This window comes from Bombina bombina, chromosome 10 (assembly GCF_027579735.1).
Source record: "Bombina bombina isolate aBomBom1 chromosome 10, aBomBom1.pri, whole genome shotgun sequence".
Lineage (NCBI taxonomy): Eukaryota > Metazoa > Chordata > Amphibia > Anura > Bombinatoridae > Bombina > Bombina bombina.
The window spans coordinates 23,642,485-23,670,081 of NC_069508.1; the positions used below are offsets into that span (position 1 = coordinate 23,642,485).

Genomic DNA, 27,597 nt, shown 5'->3' on the forward strand with positions numbered 1-27,597 from the left:
AGAGTATCGATAACAGAATCTGAGAACCCTCGCTTCGATAAGATCAAGCGTTCAATCTCCAGGCAGTCAGCTGGAGTGAGACCAGATTCGGATGTTCGAACGGACCTTGAACAAGAAGGTCTCGTCTCAAAGGTAGCTTCCATGGTGGAGCCGATGACATATTCACCAGATCTGCATACCAAGTCCTGCGTGGCCACGCAGGAGCTATCAAGATCACCGACGCCCTTTCCTGATTGATCCTGGCTACCAGCCTGGGGATGAGAGGAAACGGCGGGAATACATAAGCTAGTTTGAAGGTCCAAGGTGCTACTAGTGCATCCACTAGAGCCGCCTTGGGATCCCTGGATCTGGACCCGTAGCAAGGAACTTTGAAGTTCTGACGAGAGGCCATCAGATCCATGTCTGGAATGCCCCACAGTTGAGTGACTTGGGCAAAGATTTCCGGATGGAGTTCCCACTCCCCCGGATGCAATGTCTGACGACTCAGAAAATCCGCTTCCCAATTTTCCACTCCTGGGATGTGGATAGCAGACAGGTGGCAGGAGTGAGACTCCGCCCATAGAATGATTTTGGTCACTTCTTCCATCGCCAGGGAACTCCTCGTTCCCCCCTGATGGTTGATGTACGCAACAGTTGTCATGTTGTCTGATTGAAACCGTATGAACTTGGCCCTCGCTAGCTGAGGCCAAGCCTTGAGAGCATTGAATATCGCTCTCAGTTCCAGAATATTTATCGGTAGAAGAGATTCTTCCCGAGACCAAAGACCCTGAGCTTTCAGGGATCCCCAGACCGCGCCCCAGCCCATCAGACTGGCGTCGGTCGTGACAATGACCCACTCTGGTCTGCGGAAGGTCATCCCTTGTGACAGGTTGTCCAGGGGACAGCCACCAACGGAGTGAGTCTCTGGTCCTCTGATTTACTTGTATCCTCGGAGACAAGTTTGTATAGTCCCCATTCCACTGACTGAGCATGCACAGTTGTAATGGTCTTAGATGAATGCGCGCAAAAGGAACTATGTCCATTGCCGCTACCATCAAACCTATCACTTCCATGCACTGCGCTATGGAAGGAAGAGGAACGGAATGAAGTATCCGACAAGAGTCTAGAAGTTTTGTTTTTCTGGCCTCTGTCAGAAAAATCCTCATTTCTAAAGAGTCTATTATTGTTCCCAAGAAGGGAACCCTTGTTGACGGAGATAGAGAACTCTTTTCCACGTTCACTTTCCATCCGTGAGATCTGAGAAAGGCCAGGACGATGTCCGTGTGAGCCTTTGCTTGAGGAAGGGACGACGCTTGAATCAGAATGTCGTCCAAGTAAGGTACTACAGCAATGCCCCTTGGTCTTAGCACAGCTAGAAGGGACCCTAGTACCTTTGTGAAAATCCTTGGAGCAGTGGCTAATCCGAAAGGAAGCGCCACGAACTGGTAATGCTTGTCCAGGAATGCGAACCTTAGGAACCGATGATGTTCCTTGTGGATAGGAATATGTAGATACGCATCCTTTAAATCCACCGTGGTCATGAATTGACCTTCCTGGATGGAAGGAAGAATTGTTCGAATGGTTTCCATTTTGAACGATGGAACCTTGAGAAACTTGTTTAAGATCTTGAGATCTAAGATTGGTCTGAACGTTCCCTCTTTTTTGGGAACTATGAACAGATTGGAGTAGAACCCCATCCCTTGTTCTCCTAATGGAACAGGATGAATCACTCCCATTTTTAACAGGTCTTCTACACAACGTAAGAATGCCTGTCTTTTTATGTGGTCTGAAGACAACTGAGACCTGTGGAACCTCCCCCTTGGGGGAAGCCCCTTGAATTCCAGAAGATAACCTTGGGAGACTATTTCTAGCGCCCAAGGATCCAGAACATCTCTTGCCCAAGCCTGAGCGAAGAGAGAGAATCTGCCCCCCACCAGATCCGGTCCCGGATCGGGGGCCAACATTTCATGCTGTCTTGGTAGCAGTGGCAGGTTTTTTGGCCTGCTTTCCCTTGTTCCAGCCTTGCATTGGTCTCCAAGCTGGCTTGGCTTGAGAAGTATTACCCTCTTGCTTAGAGGACGTAGCACTTTGGGCTGGTCCGTTTCTACGAAAGGGACGAAAATTAGGTTTATTTTTGGCCTTGAAAGGCCGATCCTGAGGAAGGGCGTGGCCCTTACCCCCAGTGATATCAGAGATAATCTCTTTCAAGTCAGGGCCAAACAGCGTTTTCCCCTTGAAAGGAATGTTAAGTAGCTTGTTCTTGGAAGACGCATCAGCTGACCAAGATTTCAACCAAAGCGCTCTGCGCGCCACAATAGCAAACCCAGAATTCTTAGCCGCTAACCTAGCCAATTGCAAAGTGGCGTCTAGGGTGAAAGAATTAGCCAATTTGAGAGCATTGATTCTGTCCATAATCTCCTCATAAGGAGGAGAATCACTATCGACCGCCTTTACCAGCTCATCGAACCAGAAACACGCGGCTGTAGCGACAGGGACAATGCATGAAATTGGTTGTAGAAGGTAACCCTGCTGAACAAACATCTTTTTAAGTAAACCTTCTAATTTTTTATCCATAGGATCTTTGAAAGCACAACTATCTTCTATGGGTATAGTGGTGCGTTTGTTTAAAGTGGAAACCGCTCCCTCGACCTTGGGGACTGTCTGCCATAAGTCCTTTCTGGGGTCGACCATGGGAAACAATTTTTTAAATATGGGGGGAGGGACGAAAGGAATACCGGGCCTTTCCCATTCTTTATTTACAATGTCCGCCACCCGCTTGGGTATAGGAAAAGCTTCTGGGAGCCCCGGGACCTCTAGGAACTTGTCCATTTTACATAGTTTCTCTGGGATGACCAACTTGTCACAATCATCCAGAGTGGATAATACCTCCTTAAGCAGAATGCGGAGATGTTCCAACTTAAATTTAAACGTAATCACATCAGGTTCAGCTTGTTGAGAAATGTTCCCTGAATCAGTAATTTCTCCCTCAGACAAAACCTCCCTGGCCCCATCAGACTGGTTTAGGGGCCCTTCAGAACCATTATTATCAGCGTCGTCATGCTCTTCAGTATCTAAAACAGAGCAGTCGCGCTTACGCTGATAAGTGTGCATTTTGGCTAAAATGTTTTTGACAGAATTATCCATTACAGCCGTTAATTGTTGCATAGTAAGGAGTATTGGCGCGCTAGATGTACTAGGGGCCTCCTGAGTGGGCAAGACTCGTGTAGACGAAGGAGGGAATGATGCAGTACCATGCTTACTCCCCTCACTTGAGGAATCATCTTGGGCATCATTGTCATTGTCACATAAATCACATTTAATTAAATGAGAAGGAACTCTGGCTTCCCCACATTCAGAACACAGCCTATCTGGTAGTTCAGACATGTTAAACAGGCATAAACTTGATAACAAAGTACAAAAAACGTTTTAAAATAAAACCGTTACTGTCACTTTAAATTTTAAACTGAACACACTTTATTACTGCAATTGCGAAAAAATATGAAGGAATTGTTCAAAATTCACCAAAATTTCACCACAGTGTCTTAAAGCCTTAAAAGTATTGCACACCAAATTTGGAAGCTTTAACCCTTAAAATAACGGAACCGGAGCCGTTTTTAACTTTAACCCCTTTACAGTCCCTGGTATCTGCTTTGCTGAGACCCAACCAAGCCCAAAGGGGAATACGATACCAAATGACGCCTTCAGAAAGTCTTTTCTATGTATCAGAGCTCCTCACACATGCGACTGCATGTCATGCCTCTCAAAAACAAGTGCGCAACACCGGCGCGAAAATGAGGCTCTGCCTATGATTTGGGAAAGCCCCTAAAGAATAAGGTGTCTAAAACAGTGCCTGCCGATATAATCTTATCAAAATACCCAGATTAAATGATTCCTCAAGGCTAAATATGTGTTAATAATGAATCGATTTAGCCCAGAAAAAGTCTACAGTCTTAATAAGCCCTTGTGAAGCCCTTATTTACTATCTTAATAAACATGGCTTACCGGATCCCATAGGGAAAATGACAGCTTCCAGCATTACATCGTCTTGTTAGAATGTGTCATACCTCAAGCAGCAAGAGACTGCTCACTGTTCCCCCAACTGAAGTTAATTCCTCTCAACAGTCCTGTGTGGAACAGCCATGGATTTTAGTAACGGTTGCTAAAATCATTTTCCTCATACAAACAGAAATCTTCATCTCTTTTCTGTTTCTGAGTAAATAGTACATACCAGCACTATTTTAAAATAACAAACTCTTGATTGAATAATAAAAACTACAGTTAAACACTAAAAAACTCTAAGCCATCTCCGTGGAGATGTTGCCTGTACAACGGCAAAGAGAATGACTGGGGTAGGCGGAGCCTAGGAGGGATCATGTGACCAGCTTTGCTGGGCTCTTTGCCATTTCCTGTTGGGGAAGAGAATATCCCACAAGTAAGGATGACGCCGTGGACCGGACACACCTATGTTGGAGAAATTAGACTTATTTTTGGCCTTGAAAGGCCTATCTTGTGGAAGGGCGTGGCCCTTTCCCCCAGTGATGTCTGAAATAATCTCTTTCAATTCTGGTCCAAATAGAGTTTTACCTTTGAAAGGGATGTTAAGCAATTTTGTCTTGGATGACACATCCGCTGACCAAGACTTTAGCCAAAGCGCTCTGCGCGCCACGATAGCAAACCCTGAATTTTTCGCCGCTAATCTAGCTAATTGCAAAGCGGCATCTAAAATAAAAGAGATAGCCAACTTAAGTGCGTGAACTCTGTCCATAACCTCCTCATATGGAGTCTCTCTACTAAGCAAGTTTTCTAGTTCCTCGAACCAGAACCACGCTGCTGTAGTGACAGGAACAATGCACGAAATGGGTTGTAGAAGGTAACCTTGCTGTACAAAAATCTTTTTAAGCAAACCCTCCAATTTTGTATCCATAGGATCTTTGAAAGCACAACTATCTTCGATAGGAATAGTAGTGCGTTTGTTTAGAGTAGAAACTGCCCCCTCGACCTTAGGGACTGTCTGCCATAAGTCCTTTCTGGGGTCGACCATAGGAAATAATTTCTTAAATATAGGGGGGGGAACAAAAGGTATGCCGGGCTTTTCCCACTCCTTATTTACTATGTCCGCCACCCACTTGGGTATAGGAAAAGCGTCTGGGTGCACCGGAACAAAACTGTTACTGTCTCTTTAAATTTTAAACAGAAAACACTTTATTACTGAATATGTGAAAAAGTATGAAGGAATTGTTCAAAATCACCAAAATTTCACCACAGTGTCTTAAAGCATTAAGAGTATTGCACACCAAATTTCAGAGCTTTAACCCTTAAAATAACGGAACCAGAGCCGTTTACAAATTTAACCCCTATACAGTCCCAGCTATAGCCTTTGCTGAGACCTAACCAAGCCCAGAGGGGAATACGATACCAATTGACGCCTTCTAGAAGCTTTTCCAGCAAATTTCAGATCCTCACACATGCATCTGCATGCCCTGCTCTCAAAAAACAACTGCACAGTAATGGCGCGAAAATGAGGCTCAGTCTACAACTAGGAAGGCCCCCTGACTGGAAAAGGTGTCTAACATAGTGCCTGCCGTTTAATAAACGTTCCCCAAGTTTATAAATGCGAATTGTCAGCATAAATATGAATAAAATGCCCAAATAAAGCAATCGATTTAGCCCATAAAAATGTCTACAAGTTTCTTAGCCCATATTAAGCCCTTTATTCTGTTTGTTTGACTAAGAAAATGGCTTACCGGTCCCCATGAGGGGAAATGACAGCCTTCCAGCATTACATGGTCTTGTTAGAAATATGGCTAGTCATACCTTAAGCAGAAAAGTCTGCTAACTGTTTCCCCCAACTGAAGTTACTTCATCTCAACAGTCCTATGTGGAAACAGCAATCGATTTTAGTTACTGTCTGCTAAAATCATCTTCCTCTCACAAACAGAAATCTTCATCCTTTTCTGTTTCAGAGTAAATAGTACATACCAGCACTATTTTAAAATAACAAACACTTGATAGAAGAATAAAAACTACATTTAAACACCAAAAAACTCTTAACCATCTCCGTGGAGATGTTGCCTGTGCAACGGCAAAGAGAATGACTGGGGTGGGCGGAGCCTAGGAGGGACTATATGGCCAGCTTTGCTGGGACTCTTTGCCATTTCCTGTTGGGGAAGAGATATCCCACAAGTAAGGATGACTCCGTGGACCGGACACACCAATGTTGGAGAAATAAAACTTTATTTACAGCACAGGATTATAAATAAAGTTTAATTTTACCAATTGAATTGTTAAATAAAAAAATAGGAATCTGTAACAAAGTATTTTATTTTAGATCCTCAGATGAATATATGCAAGGGCCCTCCAGCAGATGGAATGACAACTCTGCAGAATGGATCCATGGTGGTGTTCCGGGGTAAGTTCTACATTACTCTTAGCTAAAACCACACAAAGAAGCACAAGGATAAAACCAAAGCACGTTCCATATATGTAACACCCCACCCACCCCTGGACTACTGATAAGCTAGGTACAAGATTAGAGGGGTATTTGCTTTTGTGTAAAAAGTCCCCATGAAAATAAATAGATCTGTAAACCAGGTCCTTCAAAATACTGCAAAGTGCCTAAATCAGCTATTGACCTTGGGATCGAGTGCACAATTTGTATACAAAAGATGTAATTAAAGTGAAAGTAAACCCATTGAGATGTTAATATAAAGGGTTTAGTTGACTTTTCCCCATAGGAGGGTAATCTTATTGAGCAGAGAATATTGTTCACATCAGTATATAGATCTTTTGTAACCCATATGCTCCACAGAAGGGAGAAACAACAACTGGATATTTTAATATTAAAGATTCAGCTATGTGTAGTAATACAACTTTTAATACATTCATTATTATTTTTGCCCCCTCTTCATGTAATTTATCTCTGTAATTTGCAGTGTGCTTTTGAAGTTTTGAGTAGAAAAGCTACAGATTTATCAAGGCAAACTTTGCTGCATATCTTTCCCTCACTGTCTTTAATAATAAATGCACTTTATACTAACATAATGACCAGGAGTTTTCCTTGTCAGCTGCAGAGTCAAGCTTGGATCGGCTCACCCAAATGAGGCAAGAGATGGGCAGCATTTGGCTACTGAAAAACAATGTCGGCAAACAAATGTTAAAATTTGTTTTTACAATGTTAAGACTTGAAACCCAAAATTTTTCTTTCATGATTTAGACAGAACATACAATTTTAAACAACTTTCAAATTGACTTCTATTATTTAATTTGCTTCATTCTCTTGTTATTCTTTGCTGAAAAAGGTTTATCTAGGAGAGTTCAGGAGCAAAGAACCTAGGTTCTAGCTGCTGATTGGTGGTTGCATACATATGGTAATTGGCTAACCCATGTGTTCAGTTAGAAACCAGTAGTGCACTGCTGCTCCTTCAACAAATGATACCAAGAGAATGAAGAAAATTTGATAATAGAAGTAAACTGAAAAGTTATTTAAAATTTATGTTCTACCTAAATAATGAAATAATTTTTTGGGTTTCATGTCCCTTTAAGGCTTGGCTGATGTGCTATTCTATAGCAAGACAACAGAAAAGTCCTAAGGTCCCTATTAGGATTACAGTAGACATGGAGAAAATGTTGAAATTTGTCATTCGTTTGCAAACCAAATGCTGAATATGGCCGCAGACAGCGGTATCCGTTTTGTTTTGGTGCCGGATATATCAGGGTGAAAGAGCAACACAAAGATCGGTGCAAATTCAGTAGCACTATTGTTCAGTATGATACGCAGTAACTAAATGCAACAAATCACTTGATGTCTATTTTAATATTTATCCCATCAGGCCATTACTTTTGGACGCTCAATGATGGAGGTGCACAAAGACCGCGTAAAATAAGTGAGGTGTGGGGTATTCCTTCCCCTATTGATACAGTCTTCACACGTTGCAATTGTGGTGGCAAGACCTTCTTTTTTAAGGTACACAAAAATATATTGAAGTGTCCTTACATTTGTATCCGATACTTATAGAAAAGCTTATGTTGTCCTAGTTTGTGCATGATTTTTTTAATTTTATTTAGTGATTTCTGGACTTGCATAGAATAGAGAGAAATAGCATTCCAACTATAGTAAAATGTACCATAATAAATTAGGTTAAATATTGATAAAAGCAAATTAGAATGCCTAGAGGAATAAAATATAATGCAAATAAATAAGATAAATATAAGTATTTGATAACTAAAATCTGACATATGCAAATGATTCACTTATTTATGTACAAAATAATAAAAATAAAAAAAAATGTCTTTGGTGCCAGGGTCCCAATTATTGGCGTTTCACTAACCATATTATGGACCCAGGATATCCTAAACAAATTATTAAGGGATTTGGTGGACTTGGAGGTAAAATAACTGCAGTTTTATCTGTAGCTGGATACAGGTCAAGGCCGGAATCGGTCTATTTCATCAAACCTGGTAAGTGTATTTTGCTCCTGCATGAAGTGGTTAATATAACGTTGTGAAAAAAAAACAACTATTTGTTGGAACATAGACATAGTAGACACCAAAAATGTTATTGTTTAAAAAGAAAGATAATCCCTTTATTTCCCATTCACCAGTTCTTCACAGCCAACACTGTTATATAAATATAGCGTTTACCTCTGCATTTACCTTGTATCTAAAATTCTGCAGACTGCCTCCTTATATCAGATCTTTTGACAGACTTGCATTTTAGCCTATCTGTGCCAACTCTTAAATAACTCCACGTGCGTGAGCACAGTTATCTATATAAAACACATGAACTAACATCCTCTAGCTGTGAAAAACTGTCAAAAGCATTTAGATGAGATGTGGCCTTCAAGAGATTAGACATTAGCCTATGAGCCTACCTAGGTTTAGCTTTCAAAGAAGAACAACAAGAAAAAAGCAAATTTGATGATAAAAGTAAATGAGAAAGTTGTTTAAAATTATATGCCCGGTCTGAATCATGAAAGTTTAACTTTGGACGACTTTACTGTCCCTTTTAACACATAGCCGCCCCCCCCCCCCCCCCATACACTACTCAGTGGGTTGACAAGGTTCTCAGCCAGGGAACTTGTCCTCACATATCAGGAGTGAGTAGTATCTGCTACCAGAATTTTCGATTACATAAACGGATGTGCAGCCCTTAGGCTCTCACACAACCATTTGCATGAGATCAGATTTTGTCGATAACCTCAGACAAACGAATCTAGGGTGATTTAATGCGGTCACTTAAAGTGAAGGTAAACATTGGTGAATGAAAGCCCGTTTTTTTAAAAATACTATTAAAAACAGGATGAAATATAAAGAGTGTTCCCAGGTATTAAATCACATTCAATTTGGAGAATAGCACTCTGAATCATAAAACTCAGTGGTAGGTAATAAGGACCGTTATGGAACTTGGCTATGGTTAGTTGTGCAAAGCACACCCCTCAAATTCAAAGACACCAGGAAGTTTATGCCCCCATCCTTCTAAGGCATCCACTGAAGCGGAATAGGGGAAATCCAAGACTCACCCTTCTGCCATGAAGTTGTACTGTAGTCCCGGTGTACAGTCAGCGGAACTCTTCAGAGGTATGGTCCTATCATGGGGACAGACTTCGGCTGAACCTCCGGTTCCCTTACACAGGCTTGCTCCTCTCTGTTCCTCTACGCTGTAGAGCTTCCGGGTTTCCGTAGTGTGGCACATCATCGGGGGCATGCGAAAATGGGGGTGTACTGCAATCAGCCAATTCAAATTGGAGAAGACAGTACTCGCTCCCAATACCTGTATTCACTGTATAGCAGTCAGAGTGTGAGGATCCTCGAGAATAGACTGCCAAGAAAAGGACTCCTTGTAATCCCGGATATAAAAAGGCAGCAGTCAATTCTTATGTGAATAAAAAGTCCAATCTTTATTTTCCAATTTTAAAACATCACAGCAAAGGGTAAAAAATGCAGACTGGTCTGACTAGTTTCGGCAATACCATAATCATAAACCTGCTGACACTTAAAAGTGGACATATTTAAAGTGGCTGTCTAACAGTGATTGGTCAATGTTAGTGGGAGGCTGCATTCACTCCCCCCACATATTAACCTCTTACTTACAAATATAACTTTATAAATATAAACATCGATATTCTCATATATACACATATATCTTTACTATTTATAGCCATTCTTGTGTGTGTGTTTTCTATTTGTGCCACTCATCAGCTTCAATTTATACGTATTTGTTCTTTTGTGTTTTAAACATTTTAAAGCCAATTAATTGCATATTCAGAGTTAATTGCATTTTAACATTTGTAAGTAAGAGGTTAATATGTGGGGGGAGTGATTGCAGCCTCCCACTAACATTGACCAATCACTGTTAGACAGCCCCTTTAAATATGTCCACTTTTAAGTGTCAGCAGGTTTATGATTACGGCACTGGCGAAACTAGTCAGACCAGCCTGCATTTTTTACCCTTTGCTGTGATGTTTTAAAATTGGAAAATAAAGATTGGACTTTTTATTCACATAAGAATCGACTGCTGCTTCATCTTTTGAACCTTATTAAAAACAAGGGCACTTTCATTCATCAAAGTTTACAAAGCAGCCATTTTGATTAAAAACTTACCTTTTTTTTTTCTTTTCACAGCAGCTTCCCTCTCCTGGAAATCCTCTCTTCACATGTCAGCAATGACTAATCCGGCTTCCTCCAATCACAGCATGGCCACACGCAATAACCACCCTAGGGGGAAAGTCGTGATTGGAGGAAGCCGGATTAGTCATGGCCGACGTGTGAAGAGAGGATTTCCAGGAGGGGAAAGCTGCTGTAGCTGTGGAAAAAAGGTAAGTTTTTAATCAAAACGGCTGCTTTGTAAAATTTGATGAATGAAAGTGCCCCTGTTTTTAATAGTATTTTTTAAAAATGGGCTTTCATTTATCAAAGTTTACCTTCACTTTAACTCACAATGTGTGCAGGCTCACAAAAGCACTATATGGTAGAATATTTGCAACATTGTTACGAATGCTGTACACACTGGTGTCATAGTGGTCAATAAATGTGCGCTTTCCTGAGCCTCGCCAGCTCTTCAACAAAGGATATCAAATTCTACAGGTTGTAACAAAAGTAATCCCATGAAAATCTAGCTTTATTTATTCTGATGGTACTTGTACTGGTCCAATTTCTCAGCAGCCACCACATACCTTAAGTACCGTCTTAATCACTTGACACGCCATTGTTTGATGAACTACCAACAATAAGTGTTTATTTTGCAGGTGGGAGGATTCAGAAATACACCTATCGACAAGAACAGACTTCAAAATGCAATAAAAAGCCAAAGCCTCCTGTACGATATCCAATATACTCCCATAATATCCAAACCGTGAAATATCGATATCCAAGGAATGTAGTGCGGCATCAGATACAGATACGTAGATCTTTCACCAATCTTAACCAGACTGCTTTAGGTAGGTTTAAAAGAAAAATATCTGATAAAAAAAACTAAATATCCATTACTAGAACATGTGTAGCATTTATTTTTAGTTATTTTACAAAAGACATTAAATTGTGTCTCTCAGGTGTGCTGCATGAAGAAACTACAATCCGTGCCACCTGGAGAGGCGTCCCTAGCAATATTATTTCTGCAGTATCACTGCCAAACCCACAAAAGCAAGATGGATTTGACTATTATGTCTTCTCAAAAGGTAAATATTCTTACATACATGGGTCCGTACATAGCTATTATGTGATACGTGTAATTTGCTTACTAGATAACCTCTAGAAAGTATATCAAAAAGTCATATGGTCTTTAAAACAAAAGTAAAAATCACTGTTTGGAATTTATCTGTCAGCAGTTAACATTCTTTACAGCTGTATTCTCTCATGCTCGGCACATAGCTTGTTCCCATAGGAGCATAGAGGGGTAAGCTCAGGAGCGTGCCCCTTGAGCACGATATGAGTAACATTGTTACAATATTGTAGCAAACACTGCTTGGTGGTGGGGAGGTAAAAGCAAATTTCACAAAAAAAAAAAAAAAACATAATTTATGCTTACCTGATAAATTCCTTTCTTCTGTTGTGTGATCAGTCCACGGGTCATCATTACTTCTGGGATATAACTCCTCCCCAACAGGAAATGCAAGAGGATTCACCCAGCAGAGCTGCATATAGCTCCTCCCCTCTACGTCAGTCCCAGTCATTCGACCAAGAATCAACGAGAAAGGAGTAACCAAGGGTGAAGTGGTGACTGGAGTATAATTTAAAAGATATTTACCTGCCTTAAAACAGGGCGGGCCGTGGACTGATCACACAACAGAAGAAAGGAATTTATCAGGTAAGCATAAATTATGTTTTCTTCTGTTATGTGTGATCAGTCCACGGGTCATCATTACTTCTGGGATACCAATACCAAAGCAAAAGTACACGGATGACGGGAGGGATAGGCAGGCTCATTATACAGAAGGAACCACTGCCTGAAGAACCTTTCTCCCAAAAATAGCCTCCGAAGAAGCAAAAGTGTCAAATTTGTAAAATTTGGAAAAAGTATGAAGCGAAGACCAAGTTGCAGCCTTGCAAATCTGTTCAACAGAGGCCTCATTCTTAAAGGCCCAAGTGGAAGCCACAGCTCTAGTGGAGTGAGCTGTAATTCTTTCAGGAGGCTGCTGTCCAGCAGTCTCATAGGCTAAACGTATTATGCTACGAAGCCAAAAAGAGAGAGAGGTAGCAGAAGCTTTTTGACCTCTCCTCTGTCCAGAGTAAACGACAAACAGGGAAGAAGTTTGGCGAAAATCTTTAGTTGCCTGCAAGTAGAACTTGAGGGCACGAACTACATCCAGATTGTGTAGAAGACGTTCCTTCTTTGAAGAAGGATTTGGACACAAGGATGGAACAACAATCTCTTGATTGATATTCCTGTTAGTGACTACCTTAGGTAAGAACCCAGGTTTAGTACGCAGAACTACCTTGTCTGAGTGAAAAATCAGGTAAGGAGAATCACAATGTAAGGCTGATAACTCAGAGACTCTTCGAGCCGAGGAAATAGCCATTAAAAACAGAACTTTCCAAGATAACAATTTTATATCAATGGAATGAAGGGGTTCAAACGGAACACCCTGTAAAACGTTAAGAACTAAGTTTAAACTCCATGGCGGAGCAACAGCTTTAAACACAGGCTTGATCCTAGCTAAAGCCTGACAAAAGGCCTGGACGTCTGGATTTTCTGACAGACGCCTGTGTAACAAGATGGACAGAGCTGAAATCTGTCCCTTTAATGAACTAGCTGATAAACCCTTTTCTAAACCTTCTTGTAGAAAGGACAATAACCTAGGGATCCTAACCTTACTCCAGGAGTAACCTTTGGATTCGCACCAGTATAGGTATTTACGCCATATTTTATGGTAAATCCTTCTGGTAACAGGCTTCCTAGCCTGTATCAGGGTATCAATAACCGACTCAGAAAAACCACGTTTTGATAAAATCAAGCGTTCAATTTCCAAGCAGTCAGCTTCAGAGAAGTTAGATTTTGATGTTTGAATGGACCCTGTATCAGAAGGTCCTGTCTTAGAGGTAGAGACCAAGGCGGACAGGATGACATGTCCACTAGATCTGCATACCAAGTCCTGCGTGGCCATGCAGGCGCTATTAGAATCACTGATGCTCTCTCCTGTTTGATTTTGGCAATCAATCGAGGAAGCAGCGGGAAGGGCGGGAACACATAAGCCATCCCGAAGTTCAAAGGTGCTGTCAAAGCATCTATCAGAACCGCTCCCGGATCCCTGGATCTGGACCCGTAGCGAGGAAGTTTGGCGTTCTGGCGAGACGCCATGAGATCTATCTCTGGTCTGCCCCAACGTCGAAGTATTTGGGCAAAGACCTCCGGATGAAGTTCCCACTCCCCCGGATGAAAAGTCTGGCGACTCAAGAAATCCGCCTCCCAGTTCTCCACTCCCGGGATGTGGATTGCTGACAGGTGGCAAGAGTGAGACTCTGCCCAGCGAATTATCTTTGATACTTCCATCATTGCTAGGGAGCTTCTTGTCCCTCCCTGATGGTTGATGTAAGCTACAGTCGTGATGTTGTCCGACTGAAACCTGATGAACCCCCGAGTTGTTAATTGGGGCCAAGCTAGAAGGGCATTGAGAACTGCTCTCAATTCCAGAATGTTTATTGGAAGGAGACTCTCCTCCTGATTCCATAGTCCCTGAGCCTTCAGAGAATTCCAGACAGCGCCCCAACCTAGTAGGCTGGCGTCTGTTGTTACAATTGTCCAGTCTGGCCTGCTGAATGGCATCCCCCTGGACAGGTGTGGCCGATAAAGCCACCATAGAAGAGAATTTCTGGTCTCTTGATTCAGATTCAGAGTAGGGGACAAATCTGAGTAATCCCCATTCCACTGACTTAGCATGCACAATTGCAGCGGTCTGAGGTGTAGGCGTGCAAAAGGTACTATGTCCATTGCCGCTACCATTAAGCCGATCACCTCCATGCATTGAGCTACTGACGGGTGTTGAATGGAATGAAGGACACGGCATGCATTTTGAAGCTTTGTTAACCTGTCTTCTGTCAGGTAAATCTTCATTTCTACAGAATCTATAAGAGTCCCCAAGAATGGAACTCTTGTGAGAGGAAAAAGAGAACTCTTCTTTTCGTTCACTTTCCATCCATGCGACCTTAGAAATGCCAGAACTAACTCTGTATGAGACTTGGCAGTTTGAAAGCTTGAAGCTTGTATTAGAATGTCGTCTAGGTACGGAGCTACCGAAATCCCTCGCGGTCTTAGTACCGCCAGAAGGGCACCCAGAACCTTTGTGAAGATTCTTGGAGCCGTAGCCAATCCGAATGGAAGAGCTACAAACTGGTAGTGCCTGTCTAAGAAGGCAAACCTTAGATACCGGTGATGATCTTTGTGAATCGGTATGTGAAGGTAAGCATCTTTTAAATCCACTGTGGTCATGTACTGACCCTTTTGGATCATGGGTAAGATTGTCCGAATAGTTTCCATTTTGAACGATGGAACTCTTAGGAATTTGTTTAGAATCTTTAAATCTAAGATTGGCCTGAAAGTTCCCTCTTTTTTGGGAACCACAAACAGGTTTGAGTAGAACCCTTGTCCTTGTTCCGACCGCAGAACCGGATGGATCACTCCCATTAATAACAGATCTTGTACACAGCGTAGAAACGCTTCTTTCTTTATCTGGTTTGTTGACAACCTTGACAGATGAAATCTCCCTCTTGGGGGAGATAATTTGAAGTCTAGAAGGTATCCCTGAGATATGATCTCTAGCGCCCAGGGATCCTGAACATCTCTTGCCCAGGCCTGGGCGAAGAGAGAAAGTCTGCCCCCCACTAGATCCGGTCCCGGATCGGGGGCTCTCGGTTCATGCTGTCTTTGGGGCAGCAGCAGGTTTCCTGGCCTGCTTGCCCTTGTTCCAGGACTGGTTAGGTTTCCAGCCTTGCCTGTAACGAGCAACAGCTCCCTCCTGTTTTGGTGCAGTGGAGGTTGATGCTGCTCCTGATTTGAAATTCCGAAAGGGACGAAAATTAGACTGTCTAGCCTTAGCTTTGGCTTTGTCTTGAGGTAGGGCGTGGCCCTTACCTCCTGTAATGTCAGCGATAATTTCTTTCAAACCGGGCCCAAATAAAGACTGCCCCTTGAAAGGTATATTAAGTAATTTGGACTTAGAAGTAACATCAGCTGACCAGGATTTTAGCCACAGCGCCCTACGTGCCTGGATGGCGAATCCTGAGTTCTTAGCCGTAAGTTTGGTTAAATGTACTACGGCCTCCGAAATGAATGAATTAGCTAGTTTAAGGACTCTAAGCCTGTCCGTAATGTCGTCTAGCGTAGATGAACTAAGGTTCTCTTCCAGAGACTCAATCCAAAATGCTGCCGCAGCCGTAATCGGCGCGATACATGCAAGGGGTTGCAATATAAAACCTTGTTGAACAAACATTTTCTTAAGGTAACCCTCTAATTTTTTATCCATTGGATCTGAAAAAGCACAGCTATCCTCCACCGGGATAGTGGTACGCTTAGCTAAAGTAGAAACTGCTCCCTCCACCTTAGGGACCGTTTGCCATAAGTCCCGAGTGGTGGCGTCTATTGGAAACATCTTTCTAAATATTGGAGGGGGTGAGAACGGCACACCGGGTCTATCCCACTCCTTAGTAACAATTTCAGTTAGTCTCTTAGGTATAGGAAAAACGTCAGTACTCGCCGGTACCGCAAAGTATTTATCCAACCTACACAATTTCTCTGGTATTGCAACAGTGTTACGATCATTGAGAGCTGCTAAAACCTCCCCTAGCAATACACGGAGGTTCTCCAATTTAAATTTAAAATTTGAAATATCTGAATCCAATCTGTTTGGATCAGAACCGTCACCCACAGAATGAAGCTCTCCGTCCTCATGCTCTGCAAGCTGTGACGCAGTATCAGACATGGCCCTAGTATTGTCAGCGCACTCTGTTCTCACCCCAGAGTGATCACGCTTGCCTCTTAGTTCTGGTAATTTAGACAAAACTTCAGTCATAACAGTAGCCATATCTTGTAATGTTATCTGTAATGGCCGCCCAGATGTACTAGGTGCCATAATATCACGCACCTCCCGGGCGGGAGATGCAGGTACTGCCGCGTGAGGCGAGTTAGTCGGCATAACTCTCCCCTCGCTGTTTGGCGAAATTTGTTCAAATTGTACAGATTGACTTTTATTTAAAGTAGCATCAATACAGTTAGTACATAAATTTCTATTGGGCTCCACCTTGGCATTGGAACAAATGACACAGATATCTTCCTCTGAGTCAGACATGTTTAACACACTAGCAATAAACTTGCAACTTGGTTATAATCTTTTTTAGCAAAAACGTACTGTGCCTCAAAGAGGTACTAAACGATTAAATGACAGTTGAAATAATGAACTGAAAAACAGTTATAGCATCAAACTTTAAAACAACACAACTTTTAGCAAAGGTTTGTTCCCATTAGTAAAATAACAATAATTAAATTTGACATAAAAATTACAGAGCAACGTTTTTATTCACAGTCAGTATAAAATTCTCACAGCTCTGCTGAGAGAATCTACCTCCCTCCAAAGAAGTTTGAAGACCCCTGAGATCTGTCAGAGATGAACCGGATCATGCAGGAAATATAAGAGTAACTGACTGGAAATTTTTGATGCGTAGCAAAGAGCGCCAAAAACGGCCCCTCCCCTTCACACACAGCAGTGAAGAGAAACGAAACTGTCACAATTAAAACCAAACAACTGCCAAGTGGAAAATAATGCCCAAATATTTATTCACTCAGTACCTCAGAAATGTAAACGATTCTACTTCCAGCAGAAACGTTTAACATGATAAATACTTATTAAAAGGATTAGTGACTTTTAACAGAGTAGTTCCGGTGAAATACCATCCCCAGAATACTGAAGTGTATACATACATGTCATTATAACGGTATGGCAGGATTTTCTCATCAATTCCATTCAGAAAATAAAAACTGCTACATACCTCAATGCAGATTCATCTGCCCGCTGTCCCCTGATCTGAAGCTTTTACCTCCCTCAGATGGCCGAGAACAGCAATATGATCTTAACTACTCCGGTTAAAATCATAGTAAAAAACTCTGGTAGATTCTTCCTCAAACTCTGCCAGAGAAGTAATAACACGCTCCGGTGCTATTGTAAAATAACAAACTTTTGATTGAAGTCATAAAAACTAAGTATAATCACCATAGTCCTCTCACACATCCTATCTAGTCGTTGGGTGCAAGAGAATGACTGGGACTGACGTAGAGGGGAGGAGCTATATGCAGCTCTGCTGGGTGAATCCTCTTGCATTTCCTGTTGGGGAGGAGTTATATCCCAGAAGTAATGATGACCCGTGGACTGATCACACATAACAGAAGAAAAGTAAAATATTTTCCATGGCAGCCATGGCTTTAAAAAAGGCACAGTCAACACCAGCATTTTTATTGTTTAAAAAGATAGATAATCCCTTCATTACCCATTCCCCAGTTTTGCATAACCAACACAGTTCTATTAATACACATTTTACCTCTGATTACCTCGTATCTATGCCTCTGCAAACTGCCGCCTTATTTCAGTTCTTTTGACAGAATTGCATTTTAGCCAATCAGTGCTGACTACTAGGTAACTTTACGTGCGTGAGCTCAATGTTATCTATATTACACACATGATCTAACAGCCTCTAGTGGTGAAAAACTGTCAAATAGCATTCAGATAAGAGGCGGCCGTCAAGGTCTAAGAAATTAGCATATGAGCCTACCTAGGTTTAGCTTTCAACTAAGAATGCCAAGAGAACAAAGCAAAATTGGTGATAAAAGTAAATTGAAAAGTTGTTTAAAATTTCATGCCCTATCTGAATCATGAAAGTTTATTTTGGACATGACTGTCCCTTTAACTCATTTCTAGCTTTGATAATGTTGTGGGTTTATAATGAAAGGCTAAACATGAAGATGTTACATCACAGTAATAATTCTGTTAATTAGAAGGTTACATGTCTGCAAATTGTGTTATAAGCCCTGGAGTTTTTCCACTCTAATGTGTTAATGTTTTTTTGCTTCTAGAAAAATACTACAACATAAATATGTCAAGCAGAATTGCTATAAAGCCGCCGCCTAATGCCGAACAGAAAACCACAAAAGATTGGTACAAGTGCAAAGAATGAACGTGAAATAACCGCACATGTATGCAATTTGTTTTATTAATAAAGACTTTAATTTTGCTCATACAAAAATGCTTTAAACATTACAATCACTAAAAAAAGAAATCAATGGATCTTAATATTTATTCACAAGTGGAGGAAATAGACGCGCAAGGATGTTAGCTAATGTTACTCCGATTAATTCCACCTCTGCCACTCAACGCACGAGTTACTCCTACAAGGAAAACATATTTATTAGAATAAATTAAAAAGCTAAAAATACCGCACAAATGGATATAAGATAAAGATACATGAAGTTATTTAAAATGTGTTATTTGTCTCAATTTGGAAATTTCTATAAATTATGAAATGGACTGCAATAAAATTCTGTTGATCTACAACTAAATACAGAACGGAGAAGTCAGCTCACGGATGTTTACTATAAAATGTAGAATTGATTGCTGCAATGTTTTATCTTGATACCAGTAAATGTTTGTGATTACTGTAATAAAAATGGCATTTGTTTCATCGCTGTAAGGTACATTTTTATCATGAACTGGAGACTCATTACAAGATGCTGATTTACTGCAATAATTTAAGTGAGCAATTACCAGGGTATGAGGAGGGAACTTTTTCTGACTTCTTTCATAAAGATTTGGAATCATGTACCATCACGCTGAGTTTAGCAATAGGCGCGTGCATTCAGTAATTTGTTATATAAACTAATGCCGAATACTGCTGTAGGGAGCAAGCATTCACCTCTTTTTAAAGCCAGATTTATTCTGTGCAAGTGGAACAGATATCTGGATTTCAGTAGATCATTATGTGCTGTACTTGCACTCAAACAAATCCGGAATGCCGCTACCCGCAGCCCTATTAGGCGTTCGCTTATAAAACAAATCACTGAACGCACAAGCTTATTAAATAATCATTGGTTCAATAGCCACTATAGATCTACTGGTTACTACACAAAAGGGTTTACAGCCCTTTATGACTGATATTGTTTAATTACTTTGCTAACCCCCCCCCGATATAAAAAAAATGGTATTTATACTCCTGATATTTTCATTCTGGTGATTTTTGGTATAAAACAGGGGAATGGTTCCATCAGGAATTTATTTTTTTGGCTACATACTCTGGTTGCTTAGCTACTAATAAACAGAATTAAAGACTTTTTTGTAAAAGAGTGAAAAACAAACACAAACCCCAAAGCCACAAGAACAGAGCAACAAAAGCAACTAACATTAACAGATAACGCACCTCTTTGTCTGGTAAACTGTCGCCCACGAACCCCAGTCCGTGCAGTCTGGGGCTGCAAACGCACTCTCCTGAATGGCTTTGGATGGCTACTGCTTGTGTCTACATAACAGATGAACGAAATCCATTAAAACCAATTTACAGTCTTTCAATAAATGTAACTTCATTAGGGATTCCTCAATATCAAACGGTTTTAAGATTGCTAGGACCGAGGCTGTCCATTAAAAAAAAAGCAAAAAAATCCATAAATGTACAGGAGGCAAAGGGCTATCAGGCGCTACAGGAGGCAATGACTATTGCACAGGTCAAACACAAAATACACACGGATTTCTATGATGAACCAAGTTGACATTTTAAAACCAGTAGTCACCTGCAGATGAGCTGGAAGGAGGGTCCTGGCTCGTCGATGGGACGTCCGTCTCAGACGGCTGCACTATCTCCTCCTCCTGCTGACTATCCATCTCTAGTGCGGACTCCGAACCAATTCTACAAGGAGAGAAATCATTTATTCAGCATTATTAGTATTGCTTTAACTTTAAACTTAAGTGGTTTTTCTTTAACTTACCCATATAAATTAGATTATTAATATTTCTTTTTAGCTTAAAGGGATATACATTTTTTATTTTGTGAATCAGACAGAGCATATACATTTTAAAAACATTTCCAAGTTACTTTTATTATCAAACTTAATTCTCATGGTGTTCTTTGTTGAAGATACCAAAGTAGGTGGCATGGATCACTACATGGTAAGAAAAAGTTCTGCCATCTAGTGCTCTCGCCAATGTATAACAATTTGGAAAACCGCTGAAGACATGTGCACGCTTTCTTAGCTTAGCTTCCTGCTTCTCAACAATGGATAACAAGAGAATAAAGACAATTTGATAACAAGTAAATCTGAAAAGGTGCTTTATCTGAATCATGAAAGAAAAACAAAATTGGGTTTAATGTCCTTTTAAGAAATAGTAAAAAACTGCAAAGATAGCAATAATTTCTTATATTTTTTTTTGGAAAAAAGAAAGAAAAACCCCCCCACACAACTCAACTGCCCCCATGTCGGTCACCTATAACTAGATATGTGCAAAATTATTTAAGTGGATATTTGGCAAACTCCAAATTGGCCATATTTGGAATTTGTCTGACAAACGAACCTATTTGCACATACCAACTAGGATGGACATGCGGAAAAATAAAAAAAAAGGGGAAAAAAAGGAGGAGTTTCAAAGCAGAATCCATTGCAGACACTTAAAGTAAACATAATTTATGCAAGAACTTACCTGATAAATTCATTTCTTTCATAGTGACAAGAGTCCATGAACTAGTGACGTATGGGATATACATTCCTACCAGGAGGGGCAAAGTTTCTCAAACCTCAAAATGCCTATAAATACACCTCCCACCTCACTCATAGAAGTGAGGTGTAAAAGGAGGAGTAAAAAGCATACAAAAAAGAGGAACTGGAAAAAATAAAGTGCTTTATACAAAAATAATCATAACCACAAAAAATAGGGTGGGTCTTTTGGACTCTTGCCACTATGAAAGAAATGAATTTCAGGTAAGTTCTTACATAAAACATAATTTATGCTTACCTGATAAATTCCTTTCTCCAGTAGTGTGGTCAGTCCACGGGTCATCATTACTTCTGGGATATTAACTCCTCCCCAACAGGAAGTGCAAGAGGATCACCCAGCAGAGCTGCTATATAGCTCCTCCCCTCTACGTCACACCCAGTCATTCGACCGAGAACCAACGAGAAAGGAGAAGCCAAAGGGTGCAGTGGTGACTGGAGTATAATTTAAAAATTTAGACCTGCCATAAACACCGGGCGGGCCGTGGACTGACCACACTACAGGAGAAAGGAATTTATCAGGTAAGCATAAATTATGTTTTCTCCTGTTAAGTGTGGTCAGTCCACGGGTCATCATTACTTCTGGGATACCAATACCAAAGCTAAAGTACACGGATGACGGGAGGGACAGGCAGGCTCTTTATACGGAAGGAACCACTGCCTGAAGAACCTTTCTCCCAAAAACAGCCTCCGAAGAAGCAAAAGTGTCAAATTTGTAAAATTTGGAAAAAGTATGAAGAGAAGACCAAGTTGCAGCCTTGCAAATCTGTTCAACAGAAGCCTCATTCTTAAAGGCCCAAGTGGAAGCCACAGCTCTAGTAGAATGAGCTGTAATTCTTTCAGGAGGCTGCTGTCCAGCAGTCTCATAAGCTAAACGTATTATGCTACGAAGCCAAAAAGAGAGAGAGGTAGCAGAAGCTTTTTGACCTCTCCTCTGACCAGAATAAACGACAAACAGGGAAGACGTTTGTCGAAAATCCTTAGTTGCCTGTAGATAAAATTTCAGGGCACGGACTACATCTAGATTGTGTAGAAGACGTTCCTTCTTCGAAGAAGGATTAGGACACAAAGATGGAACAACAATCTCTTGATTGATATTCCTGTTAGTGACCACCTTAGGTAAGAACCCAGGTTTAGTACGCAGAACTACCTTGTCTGAATGAAAAATCAGATAAGGAGAATCACAATGTAAGGCAGATAACTCAGAGACTCTTCGAGCCGAGGAAATAGCCATTAAAAACAGAACTTTCCAAGATAACAATTTGATATCAATGGAATGAAGGGGTTCAAACGGAACACCCTGTAAAACATTAAGAACTAAGTTCAAACTCCATGGTGGAGCAACAGTTTTAAACACAGGCTTAATCCTGGCCAAAGCCTGACAAAAAGCCTGAACGTCTGGAACCTCTGACAGACGTTTGTGTAAAAGAATGGACAGAGCTGAAATCTGTCCCTTTAAGGAACTAGCGGATAAACCCTTTTCTAAACCTTCTTGTAGAAAAGACAATATCCTAGGAATCCTAACCTTACTCCATGAGTAACTTTTGGATTCGCACCAAAATAAGTATTTACGCCATATTTTATGGTAAATCTTTCTGGTAACAGGCTTCCTAGCCTGTATTAAGGTATCAATTACTGACTCAGAAAAACCACGTTTTGATAAAATCAAGCGTTCAATTTCCAAGCAGTCAGCTTCAGAGAAATTAGATTTTGATGTTTGAAGGGACCCTGGATCAGAAGGTCCTGTCTCAGAGGCAGAGACCAAGGTGGACAGGATGACATGTCCACTAGATCTGCATACCAAGTCCTGCGTGGCCACGCAGGCGCTATTAGAATCACTGATGCTCCCTCCTGTTTGATTCTGGCAATCAATCGAGGAAGCATCGGGAAGGGTGGAAACACATAAGCCATCCCGAAGGTCCAAGGTGCTGTCAAGGCATCTATCAGGACCGCTCCCGGATCCCTGGATCTGGACCCGTAACAAGGAAGCTTGGCGTTCTGTCGAGACGCCATGAGATCTATCTCTGGTTTGCCCCAACGTCGAAGTATTTGGGCAAAGACCTCCGGATGAAGCTCCCACTCCCCCGGATGAAAAGTCTGACGACTTAGGAAATCCGCCTCCCAGTTCTCCACTCCCGGGATGTGGATTGCTGACAGGTGGCAAGAGTGAGACTCTGCCCAGCGAATTATCTTTGATACTTCCATCATTGCTAGGGAGCTTCTTGTCCCTCCTTGATGGTTGATGTAAGCTACAGTCGTGATGTTGTCCGACTGAAACCTGATGAACCCCCGAGTTGTTAACTGGGGCCAAGCCAGAAGGGCATTGAGAACTGCTCTCAATTCCAGAATGTTTATTGGCAGGAGACTCTCCTCCTGAGTCCATGATCCCTGAGCCTTCAGAGAATTCCAGACAGCGCCCCAACCTAGTAGGCTGGCGTCTGTTGTTACAATTGTCCAATCTGGCCTGCTGAATGGCATCCCCCTGGACAGATGTGGCCGAGAAAGCCACCATAGAAGAGAATTTCTGGTCTCTTGATCCAGATTCAGAGTAGGGGACAAATCTGAGTAATCCCCATTCCACTGACTTAGCATGCACAATTGCAGCGGTCTGAGATGTAGGCGTGCAAAGGGTACTATGTCCATTGCCGCTACCATTAAGCCGATCACCTCCATGCATTGAGCCACTGACGGGTGTTGAATGGAATGAAGGACACGGCATGCATTTTGAAGCTTTGTTAACCTGTCTTCTGTCAGGTAGATCTTCATTTCTACAGAATCTATAAGAGTCCCCAAGAAGGGAACTCTTGTGAGTGGAAAGAGAGAACTCTTCTTTTCGTTCACCTTCCATCCATGCGACCTTAGAAATGCCAGTACTAACTCTGTATGAGACTTGGCAGTTTGAAAGCTTGAAGCTTGTATCAGAATGTTGTCTAGGTACGGAGCTACCGAAATTCCTCGCGGTCTTAGTACCGCCAGAAGAGCACCCAGAACCTTTGTGAAAATTCTTGGAGCCGTAGCCAATCCGAATGGAAGAGCTACAAACTGGTAATGCCTGTCTAGGAAGGCAAACCTTAGATACCGGTAATGATCTTTGTGAATCGGTATGTGAAGGTAAGCATCCTTTAAATCCACTGTGGTCATGTACTGACCCTTTTGGATCATGGGTAGGATTGTCCGAATAGTTTCCATTTTGAACGATGGAACTCTTAGGAATTTGTTTAGGATCTTTAAATCCAAGATTGGCCTGAAGGTTCCCTCTTTTTTGGGAACCACAAACAGATTTGAGTAAAACCCCTGTCCGTGTTCCGACCGCGGAACCGGATGGATCACTCCCATTAGTAAAAGATCTTGTACACAGCGTAGAAACGCCTCTTTCTTTATTTGGTTTGTTGACAACCTTGACAGAGGAAATCTCCCTTTTGGGGGAGAGGATTTGAAGTCCAGAAGATATCCCTGAGATATGATCTCTAACGCCCAGGGATCCTGGACATCTCTTGCCCAAGCCTGGGCGAAGAGAGAAAGTCTGCCCCCCACTAGATCCGTTCCCGGATCGGGGGCCCTCAATTCATGCTGTCTTAGGGGCAGCAGCAGGTTTTCTGGCCTGCTTGCCCTTGTTCCAGGACTGGTTAGGTCTCCAGCCTTGTCTGTAGCGAGCAACAGCTCCTTCCTGTTTTGGAGCAGAGGAAGTTGATGCCGCTCCTGCCTTGAAATTACGAAAGGAACGAAAATTAGACTGTCTAGCCTTAGGTTTGGCTCTGTCTTGAGGCAGGGCATGGCCTTTACCTCCTGTAATGTCAGCGATAATTTCTTTCAAACCGGGCCCGAATAAGGTCTGCCCTTTGAAAGGTATGTTAAGTAATTTAGATTTAGAAGTAACGTCAGCTGACCAGGATTTTAGCCACAGTGCTCTGCGTGCCTGAATGGCGAATCCGGAATTCTTAGCCGTAAGTTTGGTTAAATGTACTACGGCATCTGAAACAAATGAATTAGCTAGCTTAAGTGTTTTAAGCTTGCTTGAAATCTCATCTATAGTTATTGAGTCAAGAGTCTCTTCCAGGGACTCGGACCAAAAAGCGGCCGCGGCCGTGACAGACGCAATACATGCAAGGGGTTGCAATATAAAACCTTGTTGAACAAACATTTTCTTAAGGTAACCCTCTAATTTTTTATCCATTGGATCTGAAAAGGCACAGCTATCCTCCACCGGGATAGTGGTACGCTTAGCCAGAGTAGAAACCGCTCCCTCCACCTTAGGAACCGTCTGCCATAAGTCCCGTGTGGTGGCGTCTATTGGAAACATTTTTCTAAACACAGGAGGGGGGGAAAAGGGTACACCGGGCCTATCCCACTCCTTAGTAATTATCTCTGTAAGCCTCTTAGGTATAGGAAATACGTCAGTACTCGCCGGTACCGCATAGTATCTATCCAGCCTACATAATTTTTCTGGGATTGCAACGGTGTTACAATCATTCAGAGCTGCTAATACCTCCCCTAACAGTACACGGAGGTTTTCGAGCTTAAACTTAAAATTAGAAATGTCTGAATCCATTCTATTGGGATCAGAACCGTCACCTGCAGATTGAAGCTCTCCGTCCTCATATTCTGCATACTGTGACGCAGTATCAGACATGGCCCTATTATTAACAGCGCACTCTGTTCTCACCCCAGAGTGATCACGCTTACCTCTAAGTTCTGGTAATTTAGACAAAACTTCAGTCATAACATTAGCCATATCCTGTAATGTGATTTGTAATGGCCGCCCTGATGTACTCGGCGCTACAATATCACGCACCTCCCGAGCGGGAGATGCAGGTACTGACACGTGAGGCGAGTTAGTCGGCATAACTCTCCCCTCGTTGTTTGGTGAATGATGTTCAATTTGTACAGATTGACTTTTATTTAAAGTAGCATCAATGCAATTAGTACATAAATTTCTATTGGGCTCCACTTTGGCTTTAGCACATATAGCACAGAGATATTCCTCTGAGTCAGACATGTTTAACACACTAGCAATTAAACTAGCAAACTTGGAAATACTTTTCAACTTAATTTACAAATAATATGAAAAACGTACTGTGCCTTTAAGAAGCACAGAAAAAAAGTTATGACAGTTGAGTAACAATAAACCGGAGAAACTATAACATCAAATTCTTTCCGGTAAAAACACAATTTTAGCAAAGGATTGCCCCCATTAGTAATGGATAACTAACCCTGAATAGCAGAAAAAATGTACAGAATATAAACGTTTTTTATCACAGTCAAAGCACAATCTCACAGGTCTGCTGTGAGTGGTTACCTCCCTCAAACTAACCTTTGAAGACCCTTGAGCTCTGTAGAGACGAACCGGATCATGCAGGGAAGAAAACAGACTTGTGACTGAATTTTCTGATGCGTAGCAAAAGCGCCAAAATAGGCCCCTCCCCCTCACACACAACAGTGAGGGAGATCAGTAAACTGTCTTAAATTAAATAAAACGACCGCCAAGTGGAAAAAAACAGTGCCCAAACAATTTTTCACCCAGTACCTCAGATAATTAAACGATTTAACATGCCAGCAAAAACGTTTAACATCAAATAAATGAAATGTCATTAGAAAGCCTGTTGATAGTCGTTCCCACTGCAAGTTAGGCTAAAGTCTTATGCATACAGTATTATCCCAGTGAAGTGCCATTCCCCAGAATACTGAAGTGTAAATATACATACATGACAGCCTGATACCAGTTGCTACTACTGCATTTAAGGCTGAACTTACATTATATCGGTATTGGCAGTATTTTCTCAGTCAATTCCATTCTCAGAAAATAATATACTGCTACATACCTCTTTGCAGGTTAACCTGCCCGCTGTCCCCTGATCTGAAGTTTACCTCACTCCTCAGATGGCCGAGAACAGCAAGATGATTTTAACTACGCCGGCTAAAATCATACAAAAACTCAGGTAGATTCTTCTTCAAATTCTACCTGAGAGGGAACAACACACTCCGGTGCTGTTTTAAAATAACAAACTTTTGATTGAAGGTATAAAACTAAGTATAATCACCACAGTCCTCTCACACATCCTATCTATTAGTTGGGTGCAAGAGAATGACTGGGTGTGACGTAGAGGGGAGGAGCTATATAGCAGCTCTGCTGGGTGATCCTCTTGCACTTCCTGTTGGGGAGGAGTTAATATCCCAGAAGTAATGATGACCCGTGGACTGACCACACTTAACAGGAGAAATTATGTTTTCTTTCAGGTAAGTGGCAAGAGTCCATGAGCTAGTAACTAATGGGATATAATACCCAAGAAGTGGAAATCCACGAGTCACTAGAGAGGGAGGGATAAAATAACAGCTAAATCTGCTGAGAAATTAAATCCAAAAAAATAAATTAAGTTTTCTTTAAAAATTAA

General features: G+C 41.6%; 1 protein-coding gene across 1 annotated transcript in view; it reads right to left on the reverse strand.

Moving 5' to 3' along the window:
- Positions 1-18,657: 18,657 nt before the first annotated feature.
- The window catches only part of TPR (translocated promoter region, nuclear basket protein), a 116,166-nt gene continuing 107,226 nt past the window's right edge, over positions 18,658-27,597 (reverse strand). The window contains 3 exon segments of the mRNA XM_053693859.1: positions 18,658-18,841; positions 19,867-19,965; positions 20,234-20,349. Of these exon segments, the coding sequence (XP_053549834.1) occupies positions 18,786-18,841; positions 19,867-19,965; positions 20,234-20,349 (271 nt within the window). The 3' untranslated portion in view covers positions 18,658-18,785.